Source organism: Vipera ursinii (assembly GCF_947247035.1).
Source record: "Vipera ursinii genome assembly, chromosome: 13".
In the NCBI taxonomy this organism is placed as follows: Eukaryota; Metazoa; Chordata; class Lepidosauria; order Squamata; family Viperidae; genus Vipera; species Vipera ursinii.
This window is the reverse complement of record NC_139526.1, coordinates 2651262-2677495: the sequence shown is the minus strand read 5'-3', so window position 1 is coordinate 2677495 and position 26234 is coordinate 2651262. Positions and strand designations below refer to the sequence as shown.

Genomic DNA, 26234 nt, shown 5'->3' with positions numbered 1-26234 from the left:
AGCCTCAAATGTAAAATTGTATGAGAATAATTATGAAACACTATGGTTGAAGGTACAAAGGGACTTAAATAATTGGAAAAAATTACAATTATCATTACTGGGAAGAACTGCAGTTGTTAAAATGAATGTTCTACCAAAGTTTCTCTTTTTGTTTCAAATGATACCTATATTGAAAAAGGATGCCAACCTTGATCAATGGCAGAAGGGTATTAACAAATTTATCTGGGCGGGGAAAAAACCAAGAGTTAAATTTAAGATTTTACAAGATGCCAGGGAAAGAGGGGGACTCAAGGCGCCGAATTTGAAATTGTACTATGATGCGGCTGCTTTGACCTGGATTAGTGATTGGCTTAATCTAACTAACAAGAGAATACTTCATCTTGAGGGTTGGGATTTGGTATATGGATGGCATGCATACTTGCTTTATGATAAGAAGGTGGACAGGGCTTTTAAATCCCACATTCTTAGAAGTGCTTTATTGCGTGTCTGGAAAAAGTATTATTATAAGTTAAATTATAAAATACCGATTTGGGGAATTCCTGGACACGCGATAGAGGGCGTATCTATGGGAGTGAGTATGGATATGGTTTCCTACAAGGAATTACTTAGATTGCAAGGGAATGATTGGCAACTTAAATCATTAGAGGAGTTAAGACAAGAAAATATAAGTTACTCTTGGTTTCAATATACCCAATTGAAAGCTAGGTGGAAGTTAGATCAAAAGGTTGGCATCACAATTACAGATCAAAATTTAGTAAAACAAATTAGAGATTTAAATTGTGCACATATAAAGAGGATATATAATGCTTTAATTGAATTGGATTCGGAAACGGAATTGGTTAAAGACTGTATGATAAATATTCAGGAACCAATCTCGTTGGACACCTGGGAGATAATTTGGGTCAGAAATGTTATATTTACTCAGGCTCAAAACTTAAGAGAAAATTTTTATAAAATGTTTTATAGATGGCATCTGGATCCCAAGAAGTTGTCTAACATCTATCCTAATTTACAGTCTAAATGTTGGAGATATGGTAGTTTAGAAGCCACCTATTTTCATATGTGGTGGACTTGTAGAAACATAAAAGCTTTTTGGATCAAAATTTGGTGGAACATTCAAAAGATTTTTAAGAGAAAGATAAAGTTTTCTCCGCAATTATTTTTATTGGGTATTGTTGTAGATTGTGATGTTAAAGAAACTAAATTGATGTTGAATATGATAACAGCAGCACGGTTACTGGTGGGACAATATTGGAAGAAGGATAGTTTGCCCACTATAGAAGAATGGGTGTTTAAAGTTTTGAATCTTGCAGAAATGTCTAAGATTTCTGCTTATTTGAAAGACCATTCACAGGAAAGATATATTTCAGTTTGGAGGAGATGGATAAATTATATTCAGAACAAATATGGGACTAAAAAGTTCCATTTAGCTTATGAGTAGATTTTAGTGGGATATTGTTATTGGTACTTTGTTTGTAGTTATGTTAAAGGGGAGTTAAAGCACATTATGAATTTGGTTAATTGTATATTATGCATAATTCTTATTTAGAATATGATTATTGTAACTATAATCCTGTATTTAGCTCTGGGAAGTGGGGGGGAAGTGGGTGGGTTTGGGGTGGGAGGGATTTGGGGATATATTATAAAATTTTGTTTTTGTAAAACTCTTTAATAAAAAAAAAGAATGAGTTAAGCAGCTCTGCTTTCTTCCTACTGCCTGTTACTTCCTTGCCATCTTCTTTCTTTAGTGGACCTACAGTTTCCTTGACTTTTTTCTTGTTATTAGTATGTTGAAAAAAAACTTTATTTATTATCCTTGATTTCTGTTGCAAGTATTTGTTCATTCTGAGCCTTTACTTTCCTGACTTCGTCTTTGCATGTTCTGACTGTCTGGTGATAGCTATGTGCCTTAGCTATGTGCCCCTCTTTCTATTTTTTGTACTTGTCCTTTTTGTCTTTCAGTTTGCCTGAGAGATCTTTATGCAGCCATGCTGGTTGCTTCTTGCCTTTCTTGTTTTTCTTTTCCAGTGGTATTGTGCTGGACTGGGCTTTTATGATAGCACTTTTCAGAGTTTCCCATGTTTCTTGAGTTGTTTTCCCCTTTAGGATTTTCATCCATGGAATATTTCCTAGGTTCTCTCTTTTGAAGTTTAAGACATTGGTTGAATTATTTTCTATTGCTTGTGTTTGCATTATATTGAATTCCAGTATGATGTGGTCACTTTCCCCCAAGATTCCGGCAACTTCAACTCCCTCGATCACTTATTCTCTATTAGTAAGAATTAGGTCCAGTATAGCTTTACTTCTAGTTCCCTCCTCTACCTTTTGGATGACAAAGTTGTTGGCTAGGTTGGTTAGGAAGATGTTTAAACTCCCGCTTGCTGCAGAGTTTGTCTCCCAGCTGATATCTGGGTAATTCAAGTCTCCCATTACTACTGCTTCTTACATACACTTGTTAACTGGTTGGCGAAGAGACCATCTCTTTCTTCTGATTGGTTGGGTGGCCTGTAGTATACCCCTATGGAAATGTCATTTTTCCCCTTTCATATTGACCCATATAGATTCTGGAGGGCTTTGATCTTTGATCATGCACATTTCTGTAGATATGTAGTATTCTCTTACATATAATGCAACTCCCCCTCCTCTTTTTGTAGTTCTGTTTCTTTTGAACAATCTGTATCCATCCATCAGTCCATTCCAGTCATGGGTTTTGTCCTACCAAGTTTCTGTAATGCCAACTATGTCATACCCTCCCTCATGTACTTTGAATACAATAGAGCTGGAAGGGACCTTGGAGGTCTTCTAGTCCAGCCCCCTGCTCAACCAGAAGAACCTATATTGTCGCAGACAGATGGATGTCCAGTCTCTTCTTAAAAATCTTCAGTGATGGAGTGCCCACGATTTTGGGGGGTAAGCTGTTCCACTGGTTGATTGTCCCAGTGGTGTAGCGTGGGTTGTCAGCACCTGGGGCAAGGCAAGTAATTTGCGCCCCCTAACCCGTGGATTTTAGCACTCGAGTCTCTTCCACTAGCTCAGGAATTCTGGGAGTTGAAGTCCATGAGTCATAAAAGAGCCAAGGTTGCCTACCCTTGAGTTAGGTTCAAGGCAAAAAAGGGTCTCTGGAGAAGAGGGAAAATGCTAGTTTAAAACTGAAACAAGGCAACTTTAAGGTGCCTCAGCTGTGATTTAGGATGAGACAAAGAGAGGACATGGCGTTGAAAATGGTTAATGGGGCAGGTTTGTTCCACTCTTAGTGGATGTCAAGATAAACCCCACGAGAGAATGACCTTACAACAGATGTGAATAGGCTTGGACTACGTTTGTAGATTGAGTGCATAGATCACATGGAGTGATGATAGGCTTCATCAAGATTTATGATCCCACAATTGGCTAGTTTTCTCCATCTTGTCCTAAACCCTGGATACCAACCACGGTTTATGGCTTAGCATGTGGTGTGGGGTGACCCAACATGTTAGGCAACAAACAATGACTTCCAACTTACAATGCCTCAGCTTCCCAAGGTTATTCCAAATTGTCCATATTCCAGATTGTTGCCTCCTGCAGACCCACAGTCCAGGCTACCCCCTTCCTCCCCCTTTCCCCTCCCAACCCGGGCTCGCTCGATGTCCTGGATTTCAAGTCCCAGTCATCACCAATTCGTCCAGGGTCAATCAAGGATGAGGGATGCTGTAGTCGAACGTACTGGGAAGTCTCTGCTTACCTGGGAATGAATCTCACGGAACTTGCTTCGGCTACTTCTCAGCACGGAGGGGATTGGACTATAAAGTGACCTTATTAAATTCAACACGGATTCGAGAGTGGGTCTTGTCAATTTCTCGGACCTACCCCCCAAAGGGAAAACTCTGAAGTCCCGTTGACTAGTCAATTTCAGGCAGATTCCTCTTCCCAACTAGGACTAGGACAAGCGCCGTTCTCTTCCTTCCTTTTCTGGCAGAGATTTCAGGAACTTGGCGCTACCTGGACTTCCGTCCCTCTCCAGTCACCTTCCTCCTCTCCTCAATACCTTCCGGACAAGGTACATTGCCCCCCTCCCCCTCCTTACCCCACAATAGAAACCCAGTGAAACCAATTGCCCAAAGATAGCGGCTGTCTCAAAAGTGAACTTCCACGGCCGAGGGGAAGCTCCTCCGAATTCTCAACCTGGGAGCTCCCGTTTGTCTTGGTTAAGAGGAAGTTCAAGATCAGGGGCAGCCGCCGAGTGATTTTGAGAACCGCCTATCCGTTCCTCTTGCTTAAATGGAGGGTGATGGATTGGTTATTTAGATTTAACACCGACGCCTTCATTCAGGCCCCGTGAAGACGGGCGCGACCCGGCGAGTTCACGACTTCAGCAACCGGGTCTTCTGAATCTAAGAGAGATGGGGGGATCTCATCTTTACCTTTACCTCCGGGAAAGGAGATGGGGGCGGGAGCTGGGTCGGGGGGGCCGGGCTTGCAGGTTGAGAGCCAAGCGGAGGAGAGCTGCGGCGGGAGAAAGAGAGGGAGGTGAGACGCCGCCAAGCCTCCCCACCCCCACCCGAGAAAGGAGGCGATCCGCAGCCGCGAGAGGACGGGATCCCACTCTGGCTGGGCGCAGCAAATGCGGTTGCTTTCTATGCTCCGCCCACTCGCTCGCTCCTCCGACCCTCGGTGAAGCAGAATCGTCCCCCTCCGGCGAGCTTAATGGGCGCCCCCCCAGATGTTGCGCCCGGTGCGGCCGGCCCCCCCTGCACCCCCCACGCTACGCCTCACCGTCAGGGAATTTCTCCTTAGTTCCAGGTTGCTTCTCTTTTTGATCAGTTTCTCATCCTTCCCTCTGGTGCTCTGGTAAACAACCTGACCTCCTCTGCCTTGTGGCAGCCCCTCAAATCCTGGAATATTGCTATCATGTCACCCCTATTTCTTCTTTTCTTTAGACTAGCCAAACCCAAGTCCTGTAGCTGTTCTTCGTATGTTTTAGTCTCCAGGCCTTTGATCATTTTAGTTGCTCTTCTCTGAATTTTTCCAAACTCTCAACATTTTTTTTGTGGTATGGTGACCAAAATTGGCTATAGTATTCAAGGTGTGGTCATACTAGGGTTTTGTAAAGTGGTAGTAATACTTCATGTGATCTTGATTCTATGCCTCTGTTTATACAACCCAGGATTGTATTAGCTTTCTTGGCTTCTGCTGCACACGGCTGGCTCATAGTCAAGTGATCGTCCACTAGGACTCCAAGGTCCCTCTCACAGTTACTGACTTTGAGCCAGGTCTCACCAAAATCTAGTTCACTCTGTTTGTTCCCCAAGCTTTGAGCATTAGTATGTAAACATTTAAGACTTTTATGTTTGTTTGTGGGAATATTTTCTGGATCTCCTGATTGTTGTTTGATTTTTTTCTTTTTTTCTCATCACTCTCTACCTCTTTGTTTGATTTGTTTTCTTGAGATTTATGATTGATTTTGTGTTCTAGAGATTCTAATGATTTGTCACCCTTTGCCCTCAATTTTAGTTTAAAGCCCTTCTAATGAGTTGGGGCAATCTTTTTCTGAGTATATTTTTCCCTCTTTTCATGATGTCCCAAAGGTGTTTTTTTCACGAGGCAACTGGACTTTGTTTTTCTTTGAAGATGTTTTGCTTCTCATCCAAGAAGCTTCTTCAGCTCTGACCGGATGGTGGGGAATGGCAAGATTTATACTCCTTGGAGACAGCTGGTCATTTGCCTCCAGGAGCTTCAACAACTCACTAAAAGAATGCAAATGACCAGCTGACTGCAAGGAGTATAAATCTTGCCATTCCCCACCATCCGGTCAGAGCTGAAGAAGCTTCTTGGAAGAGAAGCAAAATGTCTTAAAAAACCCCCAAGAAAGTCCAGTTACCTCTTGAAAAAAAGCACCTTTGGGACAAACACAGTCAATGTTAAACAAATGTGGCAATTCTAAAGCGAACCCTACAGTCATTAAGCAAACCTCATTTGGTATGGTTTGCAATTGAAACTATAAATGCTGGTTTCTGGGGGAAAAAACACCCTAAATCACAGTCATGTGAACGCGGGATGCTGCAAACAGCTGAAAATGCAGGCTGGTTGCCAAATGCCCCAAATACAGTCATGTCACCAGGGATGGGGCTGGATATTGGAACTTCAAATCCAGGTCAAAAGTAGCTTTCTGGAGGAGTTACGGTGTAACTTCAAACAGTACTGAGCAACAGGTCATAGGACTACCTGTAGTGTTCTTGTGTAATCCTTCTAGATCAAGGGTGGGAGACTATGGCCCTTTTATGACGTGTGAATTTCAACTCCCAGAATTCCGTACTGGCTCAGGAATTCTGGGAGTTGAGGTCCACAAGTCATAAAGGGACCATAGTTCCCCACCTCTGTTCTGGAGACTCTTTCTCTGACGAGGCCTACCTCAAAGGGCTGACAACCAGCCTCAACGCAGAATCTGGTTCCACAATGAGGGCAGCACACAATGTGCTGGCAGACTTTTCCCCCGCCTCAGAGTTTCAGAAAATCACATTAACATCAAGAGACTTTAGATTTAAATAATCAAATTAAAGAATTAATCCAGCAATTAAGGCTACTTGACAAGGAGGGCAATTCCTGCTTCAGACTTCCCACCAAATGATTAAAAGTGCACGAAAGACTTGACCGCTCTTCCCTGCAAAAATTTCAACAAAGCACCACATGGATTAACAAACTGACTATACTGTCTCACTGGAAGCAGCATTTTAATTAATTTAATTTAATTTAATTAAGTCTAGTGAATATAAATACTCTTCATGGATTCAATCATTTCTTACTTTCTGTTAATCAGTAGCATTTGCTGGCACTTTTGGGGAGGTTTACCAAGCTTTGGAGAATCAGGAAATTCAGATGCAGTAATTCACCTACTATTCAGTAAACATTTCCAAGTTTGGTGTGTTGAGATGTGTTGCAACGGATTGCTCATCATGGCTTATTTATTATTTAGTTTTATTCCTGAGAGTTGCATCACAAACAGGTATTGATTGTTTAGCAAATTGTGAGAAATCTTCATATAGACAAAATGCATTTCATTAATATATGTTTTTAAAAGCATTTCTGTGCCTTCCTGTTTTGGGGGGAAGGGGGAAATATAATTGCTACGGTGAACTACATACATTTAATAAGAAAGCTGTCAAATCAGAATGACCTAGAAATTTAGATAAGAGAAGGGTGATCAATTCATGATGAATGTCCCTAAAGAGAAACATGATTCATGGTTTTGATAACATTCATGCGACATGGACAATATTGTGCTTCAAAGAGAATAATCTATTTTCCTTCCAAAGAAACTAAAATTAAAGCTTTCTTGAATTTAGGGATCAACATTTCATATAAATATGAAGCTATCCGGGAACCTAAATTTTTATTATTAATAAATATATCCTGTGAAATAGCAGCAGATTCTCTTTTGCCTGACGCTAATTTAGCTTGTTAGCATCATTAGAAAAAATCATAACTCATTCTCTTTTGCATTACTTTTTCCTAGGAAGATTTGAAATTATTTTCTGTATAAAGTGGACCAATCTTGGCTATTGACCTCTCCACAGTACAGAATCACAGCATGCAGGTCGTCCTTGACTTATGATCACAGTTGGAACAAAACAGAATTTACGTTGCCAAGCAAGTTGCTTAGTGACTCATAGCCGATTTTATGACCTTTTTTGCTATGGCTGCTAAGTGAATCACTACAATTGCTAAGTGAATCACACAGTCATTAAGTGAATCTGGCTTCTCTCACTTGATTTTGCTTGTCAGAACCTGGCTGGGAACATCACAGATGGTGATCACATGACCCCAGGATGCCACCATTGTCATAAATGCATGCCAGTTGCCAAATTTTGATCATGTGACTATGGGGAGGCGGCAATGCTCTTAAGTGTGAGGACTAGTCATAAGTCACTATTTTCAGTGTTGTTGTAACTTCAAATTGTTGCATTATTATTATTATTATTATTATTATTATTATTATTATTATTATTATTTTTATTTAATTTCTATACCGACCTTCTCCCAAAGGACTCAAGGCGGTGTACAGGGCAATAAATACGATAAAAATACAATGTACAAAAGTTAAGAAAGAATTAAATAATGTAGCCCAATTACAATAAAAATTAATAAAATTAATATTAAAATACCCCAAACCCATCAGACCAGGCCGGCTTGTTCAAATAACTAAGTTTTTAGGTCACGGCGAAAGGAGCGAAGGTCAGGAGCCATCCGGAGCTCAACCGGTAAACGGTTCCAAAGGTCTGGCACGCCCACAGAGAACGCCCTCCCCCTGGGGGTTGCCAGTCGACACTCTTTGACCGACGGCACCCTGAGGAGGCCCTCTCTGTGGGAGCGCACTGGACGAAGGGAAGTTGATGCCAGCAGCAGGTGCTCCCGTAAGTAATCCGGACCCATGCCATTTAGGGCTTTATAGGTCATTACCAGCACCTTGAATCTCACCTGGAGGGCAACCGAGAGCCAACACAGTTCGCGGAGTAGAGGTGTTACATGGGAGTATCGGGAAACCCCCATCACAACTCGCGCAGCCGCATTCTGCACCAGCTGAAGCCTCTGAGTAGTCCTCAAGGGCAGCCCCATGTAGAGAGCATTGCAGTAGTCTAAACGAGAGGTCACGAGAACATGAGTGACTGTACGCAAGGCATCCCGGTCCAGATAGGGCTGCAACTGGCGCACCAGGTGAACCTGGGCGAAGGCCCCCCTAGTCACAGCTCCTATATGATCTTCCAAGGAGAGCTGTGAATCTAGGAGGACACCCAAGTTGCGAGCCGAGCCCTATCTACAGGGGGTAATACCTCACCCCCCATAGTAAGAGATGGAATAATCTGAATTTCCCGGGATGCCGGCACGCACAGCCACTCAGTCTTGTCAGGGTTGAGCCGAAGCCTGTTCCTCCCCATCTAGACCCGGACCGCCTCCAGGCAACGGGACATCACGTCGAGGGCATCACTGGGTTGGTTCGGGGTGGAAAGAAAAAGCCACGAATGATCTCACCCAGCGGCTTCATATAGATGTTGAACAGGAGAGGCGAGAGGACTGACCCCTGAGGAACTCCACAAACGAGAGGCATCGGGGCGGACCTCTGCCCTCCCGTCAACACCGACTGCGAGCGGCCCAGGAGGTAGGAGGAGAACCACTGTAAAACGGTGCCTCCCACTCCCAACCCCCGAAGACACCTCAGTAAGATACCATGGTCGATGGTATTGAAAGCCGCTGAGAGGTCTAATAGGACCAGGACAGAGGAACAACTGTCTGATTATAGGTCAAAGAGTATTTCTTCTAACTTTGTCTAATCTTCTTTAAATTAGTTGTTAACTGTCCATTGGCATCCTTTCGCATATCAATTTGACCTCCTTCCATGTTTCCTTTTCAGATCCGATGGAAAACTTGTTTTCAGTGTCTGCTTCCACTTTGATGTCTTTACAGAATTTGTATTTCTGCTTAAATTCCTTGCAATGCAGCGCCCTGAAATCGTTTGTTCCGTTCCTTCTTGAGATCTTTGTCATTCCTGATTTCAGTTTCTCTTCTTGACAAGTTTCCCTCCTGTGTTCTGACATTTGATTTGCTTTCTTCTGTTTCTTTGGTCTTTGTCAGTCTCTTTTTGTGTTCATCTTTAACAACTTTTTTGATGCGTTGCAGTTCCTATGGCTTCCTATCTATGAAGTTCAGAGTTTTAAAATAATTCCTGATGTTCTCCTTGCAAATGATTGGCATGTGTTCAAGATGATGTTGTGGAACTGGTTGGCTTTTCCTACTTTAGTTTGACTTGGAACTTGCATGTGAGTGTGATCTATTCTACAATCACCCCCTGGTTATGTGTTTGCTGTTATATCTAAACTGTTCCATCTCCTTCTAGAAATAATATAGTCAGTTTATTTTCTGGGTATTCCAGCTAGATGTCCACACGTATTAGACGTCATTTTGATTGTTGGAAGCTTGTGTTAGCAATCCAAGAAACCAGAAACTTGTACATTTTTCTCCTGCTTCATTTTTATTTCCATAATTGTTCCGATTATGTTTTCATCCTTAATGTCTCCAATTTGGCATTCCAGTCTCAAACTACAATCTTACACGTTCTGTCAACTTCAGACTAAACATGACCATAAAAATGCCTCCTCTTCTGCATTAGCTGTTGCAGCATAAACATAAATCATACAAAATGGACACACTTCCAGGAAAGGATGGTGAACTGAAGAAGCAGAGCCATGTTTACAGTTAAGGGCAGGGAATCGATGAGCAGAGCGGCTACTCCAACCCTCTCTGGATAAAGAAAGGATGCAAGAGGATGCCCAACCTGTACTCCATGTGGTTGCTTCTCACAAAGAGCCTGCAAAGCAGCAGTCTCCAGAGGATGGGAGAACCAGGAGGCGAGGGAATTCACCATGCTTGCCCCAGAGCCTTTAAAAGTTTGCATTTCCTTTGCTAACCACATGTGGAAAGTGCAGATTAACTGCTTTAGAGAAGTAAGACACTTACAAATGACAAGGGTGGAACACTGGGTGAATGCATTGAATCCTTAATACAGGTAGTCGTTGGCTTAAGGCCACAATTGTGCCCAAAATTTCTGTTGCTAAGCAAGGCATTTGTTAAGTGAGTTTTGCTTCATTTTATGACCTTTCTCAACACAGTTGTTAAGTGAATCATTGCAGTTAAGTTAGTCACATGGTTGTTAAGTGAACATGGTTCACCCAGAGAACTTTGCTTGTCAGAAAGTCGCAAAAGGTGATCTATCACATGACCCCAAGACAATGCAATCGTTATAAATGCCAACTGTCTGAATTTTGCCAATTGTCTGAATTTTGATCAGGTTACCGTGCAACGGTCATAAGTGTGAAAAATAATCATAAACCACTTTTTTCAATGAAGTTGTAACTTTGAACTTTCAGTAAATGAACTGTTGTAAGTCGAGGAGTACCTGTATAAAAATATGAAGATGCATCTTTGTAACTTTTAAGAATTTAAAATAAACAACAAGCAAGTCAAAGTTTTGGCTTTAGTAAGTTTTAAATGGGTGAGAAAACATAATAATACTGGACTTCAGACATAAAGTTTTTGAAATTAATTTTAAAGGATAAGTGAATTTTTGTAAGGAAAGAAAAACTATTTTCTAATATTTGAGACATAACAAAATAAGCTATAATGGTGTTCGGCGACATTTTTGAGGAACTGCACATTGGGGCATTGAATCAGTAATATCAGCTATGTTGTGTCTTCTTGGGAACAATCTGTTCCTAGATGTTAGAGAAAAAATATGCAATAAAGTATATCCAGAAACAACATGAACAAGATTTTGCAACTAGATATAAAGAAAATCTGGATGTGACTTTAAAAATTCAGAAGTAAAAATTACAATCTCATATACCATTTGGAGTATTTTCCTTTTACTGGACTTATAAAAGAGGTTGTTTAAAGTTTTGAGGAACTTTGAAACAAGGATCAACAATCATCTGAATGGATGCGAGAACAGGATTGTTTTGTTTAAAAGGAAGGAATATAAAGTCGGTTTATTTGACCAGAATTAGAAAGGCTCTTGTTGCTATTTTGTGTAGCTCTATTCTGTGTAGCTCTTTTTAGATTTGCTGACTGGGAAAATGTTATGTACAGTATTGGATTTGCTTATGATTAACATGGTTTTACAGTCCCCCCCTTATATAGTTACTTTATGTATCCTAATCTGACAGCATCTAAATTAGTTTTGCAGCTAACTGTATTTTTACTTACAATAATTTATTTATTCATTTAAAATATTTACATTGCCATTCATCTTAAGCAGCTCTGGGCTGCTCACAAGCACCATAAAACAATAAATAAAACAATAATAAAAATCATTAAAAGTTGTAAAACAAAATGAAAACTCTCTTGGGATGACCACAGCAGCTTCAGCTACCCTTCTCCCATACCTTCTGTTTGTACATCTCAGTAATAAAAAAACCCAGCTTAATGACCTTCTGACAGGCTAGAAGGTGTGGGCTGTCAAATCACTGGTGGGAAGGTGTTCCACAAGTTGGGACAGCCACGTAAAAGCACAATTCTCAGGTCTCACTAGCTGACAAGGTTTCAGAGAAGGGGATGGAGTATGCCCACTGTATCTGATCAGGTGGATGCTGTAAGGTAGAGGCAGTCCTGCAAATAACCATGCCTCATGGCTTTAAAGGTGAGAACTAGCACCTTGAACTGCCCCCAGAAGGAAACTGGGAGTACAGCTCACACAAAAACATGTAACATGTAATGTGTTCTGGACCAGTTGTAATTTCCGAGCAGTTTTCAAGAGTAGCCCCATGTAGAAGGCATTGCAATAGGCTTCCTCTTTCACCCCTTATGTGCCATTAAACAGTAGGCTGTAGAGAAAGATTCCTCTTGTGAATTCTCTCTTTGCCCTCCAAAGAATGCTACCTTTGTATTTCTGTAGGTACCTGGCATTGATTTATGGGTTGGGTGCAAAGGAGATGTAAGGCCTGAGAGAAGGACAAGGCTTTGCTGTTCCTGTGAACCCCCTTATCTCAGGAAGAAAGTCACCTGCTTCCCAGCTTGGAAAGACCAGATGTGGGGGACGATGGAGGAGACCAAAAGATCTAGAACCAGTTGATCTTCAGAAAGTATCAATGTTTTTCTTGCCAGAGAGATGGCTTCCCACCGTTCCCATTGGTCTCCTCTGACAACCTTTCCCAAACCATCTGCACGTGCAATACATACATACATCCAGTAAAATAAATAAATAAAAAATACAGAACATACGATGAGTGGTTGCAAGACCTGGATATGTAGTCTAATGAAGAGAAAGACTAGGAGTGACAAGATAGCAGCCTTCCAGTACTTGAGGGGCACTCACAAGAGGGGGTCCACCTGCTCTCCAAAGCACCCGAAGGCAAGACAAGAAGCAACGGATGGAAACTAATCAGAGAGAAGCAACCTGCAAATAAGGAGAAACTTCCTAACAGTGAGAACAGTTAATCAGTGGAACAGTTTGCCTTCAGAAGTTGTGGAGGCTCCATCACTGGAGGTTTTTAAGACTGGGTTGCCAGGCACGGTAGATGGTTTTCTAGTTGAGCAGAGGTTGGGTTAGATAGATGACCTCCAAGGTTCCTTTCTACCCTGTTATATTGGTACTATTAGTGTTAGTATCTGGCTTGGGAAAGGCTTGTAAGCGTATTTCCTGGACTGACTGGTATCCTTTTAACCATTGAAACCGCTTCCATTAAACGCAAACTATTTTTTTCAACTTGGTGTCTTCATTTAAAAACAATTCTTTGTTTCCAAAGCAGCGCTTCAGCCCCTGGGCAAGATCGGGGTGCGTGAAGGCGGGCAGCGGTGGAAGGGCTCCCAGCTGGACTTGCCAGCCCCCCCGCCCGCCCGCGTTCCTCCTCTTGGCGAAACGTCGCCCGAATCCCATCGGGGGAGGGGGCGCACACCCACCCTTTGAGGGACAAAGGGGGTCCGGCGGGGGTCCCCCACCCTCGGCTGCTTTGCGCCGCGAGGGCCCCTTGGCGCCGGACCTTCGGCCGGGGCGGCTCTCGGCTCCGCGGGGCGTCTTGGGCGCGGGGAGGGGTCGGGCCTGGGTTCCGCGGGCTCCCGTGGGGGAGCCGGGCCGGGGGCGTCCCCGCAGGGCGAGCCCGAGGGTCGGCGCTGCTGCTGGTGCCGCCGTGGCGGTCCGCCGGCCGGCCGGCCTCGCTTCCTTCCTGCCGGGGCTGGGAAGGCGGGCCGTCCGTCCCCTCCGCGGGGCCGGGGGGCGTGGGCGAGGCGGCGGGGCGGGCGCTGCCTCCGAGCCAGCGAGCGGAGGGGCGGCCCGGGCGCAGCAGCCATGCCGTGCCCGCGCTGAAGCGATGCCTGCCCGGCGCTGCCTCCGGCCGCCGAGAACCAACGGCCGCGGGCGCCGGCCCGGACCCCGTCGCGCCTCGTCGCCCTCCTCGGCGGCGGCCCCGGGCTGGCGGCGCTGGTGCCTGCTCTGCTGCCTGCTGGGCGGCGGGCTGGCCGGGGCCAGCGCCACCCCGCGCGGGTGCCAGCCGCCCTGCGGGCCCGACTGCGCCTGCCGCGCCCTGGGCAGCGCCGCCTGCGCCGTGGACTGCGCCGCCCGCGGCTTGGAGCTGCCGCCCGCACCGGCCTGGCCCGCCGGCACCGTCGCGCTGTGAGTAGGGGCGGGCGGGCGGGCGGGCGGGGGGTCTTTGGCCTGCATCTGCCGCCGCCGCCGCCTTTGGAACTCCCCGCCACCGGAGCCGCCTGCAAACCAGCGGGCAGCGGGGGAGGGTGGATCGCGGGCCTCGCGCGGCGCTGGCTGGCGCGTAAATGGACCCTCCGCCTCTCGGGGCTGCCAAGCTGGAGAGTCAGTGGGCGGGGGGGGCAGCTCCTGGCACGGGGCCTGAGGGGGCTCTGCCTTCCGGGCCTCTGAAAGCTCCCCCGGATGATGGGCTTTCCAAGTTGGGGAGAAGCGCTTGAGTCTCCGGGTCTGGTTGGGCCGGGAAGATGCTCCTTGCGGTCCTTCCTTGGGGCATCCTGGCTGGCCCTTGGGGAGGGGGCCCCGACTTGACGGTTCTGCTCTGGGATGTTTTTGCCTTGCATGGTGGCAGACGTTCGCCCCCTTGCACGCCCACCCACCCTCACCGGCTCCAGAAGCCCCAGATGAAGCAGCCTGGATGCTCTGAGGAGGGGTAGCCGGCGAGTGTGCCCAACCAGCCTCCCTCAAAGCCCCCATACCCTTGGACTCCCCCCCCCAAATCTCTTTCCACTAATTCATTTTGGCAGGAAGACAGCAGCCTTGCTTGGAGCTGATGTGGCCCCCGAGTTTCCTTGCTAGATCCTGAACCAGTTGGGGAGATGGGGGAAAACCTTCCCCGTTGCAAAGTGGGGCCAACTCTCCTTCCTCCACAGATCTCCACCTGCTTTGTGGGGTCAGGGACCGTTCCTCTTTCCTTGGCAAGATGCAGATGGATAAAATGGGGGGGGAGAACGGGTGAGCGGGGCCTCCTTGACCCCAGGAAAGTGGAAGGGACTGGAGGGAAAAAGTTTGGTTGTCTTGGGCTCCTGCATTTTTAAAACATTGTATTCATCAGGCTGGTGTATGTGTAAAGTTTCTTTCCTTCTTTAAGTTTAGCTCTGTTTTCAGTTACTTTCAAGATGGCGCATCGCAAGGCTAATGGCGCCAGGGAGTGTAAAATGGAGTCTGCTTGGGACCTCTTGTCAGTAACACCACCTACATTCTTGTAGTTACAGTACAGGCACTCCTCGATTTACAACGGTTCACTTACTCTTCAAAATTACAATGGCACTGAAAAAAGTTGACTTATGACCATTTTTCACGCTTACAACCGTTGCTGAGTCCACATAGTCACGTGATCAAAAATCGATGCTTAGCAGCTGACTCATTTATAACAGTTGCAGTGTCCCAGGATCATGTGATCACTTTTTGTGACCTTCTGACAAACAAATTCAATGGGGAAGCCAGATTCACTTAACAAACATGTTACTTACAGTGCGGGGGGGGGGGGAATTATTTGATCCCCTGCTGATTTTGTACATTTGCCCACTGACAAAGAAATGATCAGTCTATAATTTTAATGGTAGATTTATTTTAACAGTGAGAGACGGAATAACATCAAAAAAATCCAGAAAAACTCATTTCAAAAAAGTTATAAATTGATTTGCATTTTAATGAGTGAAATAAGTATTTGACCCCTCGCAAAACATGACTTAGTACTTGATGGCAATCACAGCCACCAGGTTTGCACACATCTCAGGAGGGATTTTGTCCTCTTTGCAGATCCTCTCCAAGTCATTAAGGTTTCGAGGCTGACGTTTGGCAGCTCGAATCTTCAGCTCCCTCCACAGATTTTCTATGGGATTAAGGTCTGGAGACTGGGTGGGCCACTCCAGGACTTTAATGTGCTTCTTCTTGAGCCACTCCTTTGTTGCCTTGGCTGTGGGTTTTGGGTCATTGTCATGCTGGAATACCCATCCACGACCCATTTTCAATGCCCTGGCTGAGAGGAGGAGGTTCTCACCCAAGATTTGATGCTACATGGCCCCGTCCATCGTCCCTTTGATGCGGTGAAGTTGTCCTGTCCCCCTAGCAGAAAAACACCCCCAAAGCATAATGTTTCCACTTCCATGTTTGACAGTGGGGATGGTGTTCTTGGGGTCACAGGCAACATTCCTCCTCCTCCTCCAAATATGGCGAGTTGAGTTGATGCCAAAGAGCTGAATTTTGGTCTCATCTGACCACAACATTTTCACTCAGTTGTCTTCTGAATCATTCAGATGTTCATTGGCAAACTTCAGAGGGGCCTGTATGTGTACTTTCTTGAGCAGGGGGACCTTGCGGGTGCTGCAGGATTTCAGTCCTTCACAGCGTAGTGTGTTACCAATTGTATTCTTGGTGACTATGGTCCCAGCCGCCTTGAGATCATTGACAAGGTCCTCCCGTGTAGTTCTCGGCTGATTCCTCACCATTCTCATGATCACTGAAACTCCACAAGGTGAGATCTTGCATGGAGCCCCAGACCGAGGGAGATTGAGACTGAGCTTTTGTGTTTCTTCTATTTCTGAATAATCGCACCAACTATTGTCACCTTCTCACCAAGCTGCTTGGCGATAGTCTTGTAGCCCATTCCCGCCTTGTGTAGGTCTACAATCTTGTCCCTCACATCCTTGGACACCTCTGATCTTGGCCATGGTGGCGGGGTTGGAATCTGATTGATTGCTTCTGTGGACAGGTGTCTTTTGTACAGGTAACGAGCTGAGATTAGGAGCGCTCCCTTTAAGAGAGCGCTCCTAATCTCAGCTCAGTACCTGTATGAAAGACACCTGGGAGCCAGAAATCTTACTGATTGATAGGGGATCAAATACTTATTTCGCTCATTAAAATGCAAAACAATTTATAACTTTTTTGAAATGTGTTTTTCTGGATATTTTTCTGTTATTCTGTCTCTCCCTATTAAAATGAACTTACCATTAAAATTATAGACAACTCATTTCTTTGTCAGTGGGCAAACTTACAAAATCAGCAGGGGAATCAAATAATTCCCCCCCCACAGTACTTAACAACTGCATTTATTCACTTAATATCTGTGGCACAAAAGGTTGTAAAATGGAACAAAAGTCACTTAACAAATGTTTCACTTAGCAACAAAAAATTTGGGCTCAGTTGTGGTCATAGGTCAAGGACTACTTGTAGTTATTTCCTAATGGATTTAGTTGTGTTCCAGCCTGTCGTGTAGGAATGTTTGCATCCTATAGGAAGAAGACAGGAGTAGAAGGGAACACCTAATCAGTTTTTGAGAAGTTTGCAGGGGACAGTTCATAAATGAGTTTAAAGGGGCCCCAGAAACTGTTGGGCTGTGCTGCTGTTGACCCCACGGTTAGACAGTGAGAGGCACTGCAGATGGAAGATGGTGTATTTTTTTTTAAAAAAAGAACATTTAAATGGTGTTATTTGAAGAATATCATTTTGATCTGCAAAAATCTGAGACACAGAGATTGCTAACATTTTGCTGCTGTTGAAATGCTTGTTGGGATTTCTGAAAAGTGATTTGGCTGAGATTGGCAGTCATTATATTTGCCAGATGAAAAGCACTTCCCGTATTCCTACACTGTCGTGATATCTTCCTAAAGTTATACAGGTAGTCCTCGAACGTTACAATGGCACTGGAGTTCCGTTTCACGCTTACGACCGTTGCAGCATCCCCATGGGCACATGATCAAAATTCAGATGCTTGGCATCTGACTCCTAGTTATGACGGTTGCATAGTGTCCCGGGGTCATGTGAACGCTTCTTGCACCCTCCTGACAAGCAAAGTCAACGGGGAAGCCAGATCCATTTAACAACTGTGTTACTAACCTAACAACTGCAGTGATTCATTTAATAATTGTGGCAGGAAAGATCGTAAAATGGAGCAAAAGTCCCTTACAACTGTCTTGCTTAGCAACAGAAATGTTGGGCTCAACTGTGGTTGTAATTCAAGGACTACCTGTAACTAATCTTTGCTAAAGTAGGCAATCTGGTGAGTATCTGCTAGGCCTGCGGGAGCTTTGCAATCCTGATGGCCACCACGGATGTTGGCGCATCAGCTCCTTAGCATGAAGGCTAAATTAGGCATTGCTTCTCTCTCTCTCTCTCTCTCTCTCTCTCTCTCTCTCTCTCTCTCTCTCTCTCTCTGTGTGTGTGTGTGTGTGTGTGTGTGTGTGTATCTCTGTGTGTCTGTCTGTCTGTCTGTGCTGGGGAAGTTAGGCATGTCTCCAGCCTTTGAGAAGACAAATGCAAGATTCTGAAGGGTTTGATTGTTGGGTCTGAAAGATAGATGCAGTTGTAAACTAGGCCTGGTTGAACATAACAAACACATTATATCATGCTTCTAGCCAGAACTAAATGGAAAGTTCGTCAGTATATTCAGAGCTGAATTGAATGTCGTTTTGGCAGCACAGGACTATGTTGTTTTAATCATTTAAATGAATGTCAGCTCTCTTTCCCCCCCGCCCCCCCTACTTTTCTGCATTTTCTTCTTCCCACTTTGGTTTTGTTTGTAAAGTTAGATTTGGATTGGTCTACTGAAGATAAAGTACCATAAAATAAAAGAAACGAAATTTACAGCGAAATCTCTCTCCTTTTGAGAGCTGATCTGGTGCAGTGGTGAAGGGACCGGGCTAGAAACCAGGAGGCCATGAGTTCTAGTCTCACCTTGGGCACAAGGCTAGCTGGGGGACCTTGGACCAGCCATTTTCTCTCAGCCCTTGGAATGGCAAGCCAGTTCTGACAAACGTTGCCAAGAAAATTGCAGAAACGTGTCCAGGTGGTTTCTGAGAATTGGATACAGTTGAGCAGGAGAAGAAAGTCTACTCCTTCTACTGTCATCTGCACCAGTGTTTTGCTGGCTATGCTGGTTGAGGAATTCTGGGAGTTGAAGTCCACGCATCTTCATGGTGCCAAGGTGTGAGAATCACTGATTTACACAATAGTGACCACTTATCCAATAGAGGTATGCTAAACTCTTGGGGTGGGGGAGTGGTGAATTTTTAACTGGATTTTTAACATTGCATGCCATCTGGAGTCATTTTGTGTGAGTTGGACATCTATATAAATAAATTAAACAGACATGGAAAAGTGAAGCAACTAAATCGCAGACCATTCACTGGATGAAAATTGTCTTCTCTAGTTTGTAAGTCACCTAACAACTCAAAGGCACACAAGGAAATCTTGCAGGTGCTTTAAAACGGCTCCATCTTTTTCTGAGAAAGTCCCGCCTGATACGGACGCCTTTCAGTGGGTGGGCAAAAGGCCAAATTATTCTGCACAAAAAGGTTAAAGGTTTTTGGATTAAAATTTGGTGGAATATGCAAAAGATATTCAAGAAAAGGATAAAGTTTTCTCCGCAATTGTTTTTATTGGGTATTATCACAGATACCACCGTTGTAGATATTAAATTGATGTTGAATTTAATTACGGCAGCGAGACTTCTAGTAGCGCAATATTGGAAGAAGGAAGAACTGCCGACTATAGAAGAATGGACTTTAAAAGTTTCTAACTTGGCGGAGATGGCAAATAAATAAATAAATAAATTTCAGCGTATTTGAAAGACCAATCGCAACAGAGATATACTGTGGAGTGGAAGAGATGGATAGATTATATTCAGAATAAATATGGGACTAAAAAGTTTCACTTAGCATTTGAATAAGTAGCGGATTTATATGATGTATAATTAGCTTGTAGTTATTTTATTAAGAGTTAAAGTGCGATAGAATTTAATATCTTATTGTTGTTTGCATATTTTAGATTATGTTTGTTTGTATTTTTATACCCTGTATTTAGCTGTGGGAAGTCGGGGAGGGGAGAGTTGGGGAGGTTTGGGGAGAGGGGAGGGGGAGGGGAGGGGTTTTGTATTCAAAAATGTACTGTAAAACTTTTCAATAAAAAAAAAGGTCATAGCTCCGTATGGATCCAGATTTGGGTTCACCCCTTACTCTGGAGGGCTTTTGCAGCTTGGCCTTTTTTTTTCTTTCCCTGCCACAAGCTTTGTGTGAGGGTCAAATGTGTTGTGAATTCTTGTGGAAAGAAAGGCAAATTTGCTCATCCCGGATCCTGCCCTCCGGTTTCCTGAGCGAGGGGTCCTTGGTGCTCTCTGAGCTTGATTGTTTTCTTGCAGACGTTTCATTACCCAGCTAGGTAACATCATCAGTGCTAGAAGGGAGGGGATTTGCACAGAGGAGGAGGAGTTTGGCTCTCTAAGAAGAATCTCTCTCTTAAGACCACCCCCCACCCCCCCACCAACACAGACAGGCAAGCCGCTAGATTATAAACTGACAGCAGACCTCCCGCCTTACTGGCACTGGTGAAGCTACCTATCTTAGGTGATGAAACGTCTGCAAGGAAACAAACAAGGTCAGAGAGCACCAAGGATCCCCCTCATTTCAACCCTGAGCTACAAATTGTTGTGTATTTACTTATTGTTATGTATTGAGTTAAATAGAAGTAACAGGGCTGAGGTAAAACCGCGGCAGCTTTTGACAGCTGTCAAAAGCTGCCGGGCGGAACTGCGCAAGCGCCAGCGATTGACAGCTCAACACGCGCTACCGATGACAGCTCCGAGCTGTCAAAACCGGACGGCCCCGATTGGCGGAGACAACGGCGCGGGAACGGACTCACCCCTGATTGGTCAAACCGCCGGCAGCTGTCAGTATAAATAGATGTCTTGTTCTCTTGTTTCTTTGCCTGGTTCAGAATAAAAAGTTAGACTGTTAACTCACTGTCTCGCCTGCTTATTAACTAAAGCACTGGCGACGAAGGTGGGATGCCTGCTTGCCTAAGCTGAAGTCACTACCTAAGGGGAGAAGAGATTTTTCCCCTTAGCCGAGCTGGTCACTTGCTAAAGTCACTGGAAGCCGAACTTCCACTCAACGCAAGCAGCGGCACCCACAATTACAGACAGCATGACGAACCACGGCCACATTCGAGAATTCGATACCCGCCACCCTGAAGGCTGGGAATCTCATCTGGGCCAGGTAGAAGGATACCTGGTAGTCAAGAAGATTACGGACGACCGGGCCAAGGCAGCCGCCCTCCTTTGGCTCAGCGGGCCCGCCGTTTATGATGCCGCTGTGGGGATCTTCACCCCTGAGCCGATCGCCACTATCTCCTACGCCGACCTAACCGAGGGGCTGAGCAAATACTTCATGCCCATCAAGTCAGAACTCTACTGGAGAGTGAACTTCGCTCGGAAACTGCAGCTTCCTGACGAGCCAGCAAATGACTTTATAACCCGGGTCAGACACGCCGCACGACGGTGCCGGTTCCCGGACTTAGAAGACCGAATCCGGGACCAGATCGTCATAGGGCTCAAGGACGAACGGCTGAGGAAGAAGCTGATCGCCAAGCCTGAAATGACGATGACCGATGTGGCAAGAGAAGTCATTGCATACGAGGACTGCCACGGAGACAACCGACGTGCACCTGACAGCGGACCCAGGGGGTCCGTGCACCAGGAGGACGGCGGGTTCAGCGGTTCCGAAGACGACGACGGCCCCACAGACATTGATGCGGTACAGCGGCGGTTCGAAAAACTCAGGCTGCAACGCAACTACAGAGGGGGGCCGGCCAACAGCCAGAGGGGCCCTAACTCCCAGCCAAACAGGGCAAAGTGTGCCAGCTGCGGTGGAAGCCACCCGAGAGCGATGTGCCGCAGTGCCAAATGCCATGGGTGCGGAAAGACAGGACACCTCAAAGCCGTGTGCCGCAGCCGGAGCCGGGAAAACCTGCATGATCTGGAGGTGACAGCCGAAGGTATGACCCCACACACACTCAGAGCCAGGCACAGTCCCAGACCCCTAGTGCTTAATGTAAGGGGGAGGGCGGAGAAACATACGGTCCACAGCACTCTTAAGCCTAAAGTCAAGGTGGACGTTCTGATTCAGGGAATTCCCTGTGAGATGGAAGTGGATTCTGGGTCCTCCGTCTCACTCATCTCATGGCAAACGTACAGGGACATTTGTAACCGAAGTAGGAAACGGCCCACCCTTCGACCCACCAAACTCCGCCTAGCTGACTTCCAGAAAACGCCCATTAAACTCCGGGGAAAAGCTTCCGTCCCCGTAGAGTTCAAGAAATTTAAAGGATCCCTCCCTATTCTTGTGACCCAAGAAAACAGAATCAGCCTGCTAGGATTAGACTGGTTTGAGGCACTAGGAATAGCGTTGACAGGTGTCAACGCCATTCAGCTGTCAAACTTGGAATCCGTCTGCCTTCAATTCGCGGACGTCTTTGACAGCTCGCTAGGGAAGTACACGGGACCGCCCGTATCACTTAAACTGAACCCGAATGTAATGCCTGTCAGAATCAAGGCAAGACGGGTTCCCTTCGCCTTGAGGGAAAAAATAGAAGCGGAGCTTGACAGATTAACAAACTTAGGGGTCCTCGAACCAGTAGAAGGGGCAGAGTGGGAGACACCCATAGTGACCCCAGTGAAGCCAAATGGCCAGATAAGATTATGCGCCGATTATAAAGCGACCCTCAACCTCGCATTAAATGCACATGCTTACCTGGTCCCGGCTGTCAAAGACATCCTCGCGGCCATTAAGTCAGGCGCCATATTTGCCAAGTTAGACTTGGCGCAAGCGTTTTTACAGCTGCCTGTCACCCCTGACACCGCCTTGGCTCAAACAATCGTCACCCACAAGGGAGCATTCAAAATTAACCGCCTCCAATTCGGCATCTCTGCAGCCCCGGGGATCTTCCAGGAAATCATGGAAAAGACACTCAAAGGGATCCCCGGGGTCTGCCCATATTTTGACGACGTCCTAATTGCAGGGGAATCAGAAAAAGACCTAGCCGACAAATTAACTAAGGTGCTCCTAAGGTTCAGGGAGGCTGGTCTCAAATTAAAAAGAGACAAATGCTCCATCGGGGTGCCCTCAACAGAGTTCTTAGGTTTTAAAATAGACGCTAAGGGAATTCACCCCACTGACACAAAAATCAAAGCTATTAAAACAGCACCAACCCCTAAAAATAAACAAGAACTTCAAGCTTTCCTAGGGTTAGTTAACTTTTATCACACCTTCCTTCCTCATAAAGCCTCCATAGCTGAACCCTTACATAGGCTATTAGACAAAGGCAAAACCTGGACTTGGTCCTCTGAGCATGATAAAAGTTTTAATCTACTAAAAAACTTACTCTCCAGCAGCACAACGGTAGCCCTGTTTAACGAACGGCTGCCCTTATGTCTAGCCTGCGATGCCTCCCCCTACGGCATCGGAGCGGTCCTAAGCCATTTAACTAAAGAAGGAATACAGACCCCTGTAGCGTTCTATTCCAGAACGCTGTCAAAACCTGAGCGTAATTACGCTCAAATCGACAAAGAGGCTTTAGCTATAGTAGCTAGCGTAAAAAAATTTCATGACTACCTGTACGGCCGACCCTTCACCATTTTTACAGACCATAAGCCCCTGTTAGGACTTTTTACAGTAAACAAACTAACACCACAAATATTATCTCCCCCCATCCTGAGATGGTCTACCTTTCTATCAGCCTATTCATACAAGTTAGAATACAGGCCAGGGAAAACCATGGGCCATGCTGATGGCCTGAGCAGATTGCCCCAACCAATAGTTGACCCAGACCCAGCACCAGCTGGAAGGATACTGGCTATCTCAGACCTGCCAGAATGCCCATTATCTGTTAAAGATATCTCCGCAGCTACCGCTGCAGACAAAATCCTAGGCAGAGTCTTAGGCTATGTCACGACAGGCTGGCAATACTCACCCCAGGACCCAGAATTCCAACCTTATATTTTAAAGCAAAAGGAATTATCCACCCATCAGGGATGTCTTTTATGGGGCAGCAGGGTAATCATACCCGACAAACACAGACTCAAGGTGTTAGAGAGCCTCCACGAAGGGCACCCTGGTACCGTCAAAATGAAGGCTCTGGCCAGAAGCTATGTCTGGTGGCCAGGTTTAGACAAACACATTGAAACACACGTAGCCGGCTGCTATTCCTGCCAACTTGTTAGAGCCGCCCAGCCACAGGCTCCCATACATAGATGGGAAACTACAAAGACACCCTGGTCTCGTATCCACATAGATTATGCAGGTCCATTTCAAGGACAATCATTCTTAATTGTCGTAGACAGCTATTCGAAATGGCTAGAGGTGGCGCCAGTAACTAGCACAACTTCATCAGCCACAATACAAGTTTTAAGGGGATTATTCGCCACACATGGGCTTCCTGATGTTATAGTTTCCGATAACGGCCCCCAATTTACCTCCTCCGAATTCCAGAGTTTCACAACGGCGAACTCTATTAGGCACACCACCACGGCTCCCTTTCACCCATCGACGAACGGCTTGGCAGAGGTGATGGTGAAATCAACCAAGGAGGCACTGCGGAAAATCATCTCTGGCAACTGGCACCAAAGACTGGCACAATTTCTTTTATCACAACACACCACACCATGCACAACTACTGGAAAGTCCCCAGCAGAGCTTCGCTGGGGCAAAAGATTAATTACCAGACTAGACCGTCTACACCCAGACAGATCCCCTCCAGACCCACAACCACCCCTCCAACATAGAACTCTCAACACAGGGCAAGCTGTCTGGGCTAGAAATTACGGGGGGGGGCAACAAATGGACACCAGGGGTAGTCATCGAACAAACAGGCCCCCTGTCATACATCATAGACGTTGGACAGAATATACATATCCGCAGACACATAGACCAACTTCGGCGGCGCAGTCCTCAAAACAGGGGGAAGGGGTAACGACGAAATGCTGACAGAAGCACCGCCGCAAAGCCTGGCACGCCAAAATTCCCCCGATCGGAACATACCATTGCAACACCCCGCTCCAAGCAACGCGGAACCTGCGGAGCCAGACCCCCTGCCCCCGGAGCCAACCCGAGAAGCCCCAGGGGAAAAGGAACAACCAACCGAGACAACCCCCCGGCGCTCCGAAAGAATAAAAAGACCTCCCACCTACCTAAAAGACTTCGAATGGGGAAACCCGAAAAAGAAACAGTTGGGGGAAAATCAACTCAACCAGAGGGAGGGGTAAGGGGTGTTGTGTATTTACTTATTGTTATGTATTGAGTTAAATAGAAGTAACAGGGCTGAGGTAAAACCGCGGCAGCTTTTGACAGCTGTCAAAAGCTGCCGGGCGGAACTGCGCAAGCGCCAGCGATTGACAGCTCAACACGCGCTACCGATGACAGCTCCGAGCTGTCAAAACTGGATGGCCCCGATTGGCGGAGACAACGGCGCGGGAACGGACTCACCCCTGATTGGTCAAACCGCCGGCAGCTGTCAGTATAAATAGATGTCTTGTTCTCTTGTTTCTTTGCCTGGTTCAGAATAAAAAGTTAGACTGTTAACTTGCTGTCTCGCCTGCTTATTAACTAAAGCACAAATATTCCCCTGTATTAGCTTCCTCAGTGGCTGATCGGGTAACGACGACCTTTTCTCTTGCTGCTTGAGGGATCAGCCCGGAACTTTCCAGGAACTGCCTCACTTGCTCACTTCCCCCTTTAGCCGCGCTGCTGCTGCTGCTGCTACCTAGCACAGGGTTGGCATCTGGGGTTCTTGAGCAGGGGTGTCACAGGTCAAAAAAGTCACGACAATGGTTGAAATTGAATCTGTAGGTAGTCCTTGACTTGCAACAGTTCGTTTAGTGACTGTTCAAAGTTACAACGGCACTGAAGAAAGTGACTTAGGACCCTTTTTCACATTTACGACCGTTGCAGCATCCCTTCCATAGTCATCTGATCAAAATTCGAACTATTGGCAACTGGTTCATATTTATGACGGTCGCACTGTCCTGGGGTCATGTGATCCCCTTTTCTGACCTTCTGACAAGCCAAGTCAATGGGGAAGCCAGATTCACTTAACAACCGTGTTACTAACCGAACAATTGCAAAGATTTGCTTAACAAATGTGGCAAGAAAAGTCATTAAATGGGGCAAAACTCACTTAACAACATAAATTTTGGGCTCAGTTTGTGGTCGTAAGTCAAGGACTACCTGTATTTGTTAGGGACATCCATAAAAGACCAGAAAGTTGTGACATTGTGGCTGAAATCTTGATTTTTTTGACTATGGACACCCCACCCCCCCATCTGAGACATCTGCCCTTGGTAGCTGCCAAGTTTCCTTGGACATTTTCAAGTTTTAAAAAAATGCTATTTTAATTTAGCAAATGGGAAGCACGTGGGATGGGATTATACTGTGTGGCATTTGTAAAAAGTGAAAATGGGAGGTGG

The 26234-nt window shown here is 45.7% G+C and overlaps 1 protein-coding gene across 1 annotated transcript in view; it reads left to right on the top strand.

The window, feature by feature from the left end:
• Positions 1-13829: 13829 nt before the first annotated feature.
• Positions 13830-26234, top strand: part of PKD1 (polycystin 1, transient receptor potential channel interacting) — a gene marked incomplete at its 5' end in the record, with an annotated part of 165510 nt that continues 153105 nt past the window's right edge. The window contains one exon of the mRNA XM_083373148.1: positions 13830-14131. Coding sequence (XP_083229274.1) covers positions 13830-14131 — 302 coding nt within the window. The remainder of the gene's footprint in view (positions 14132-26234) is intronic.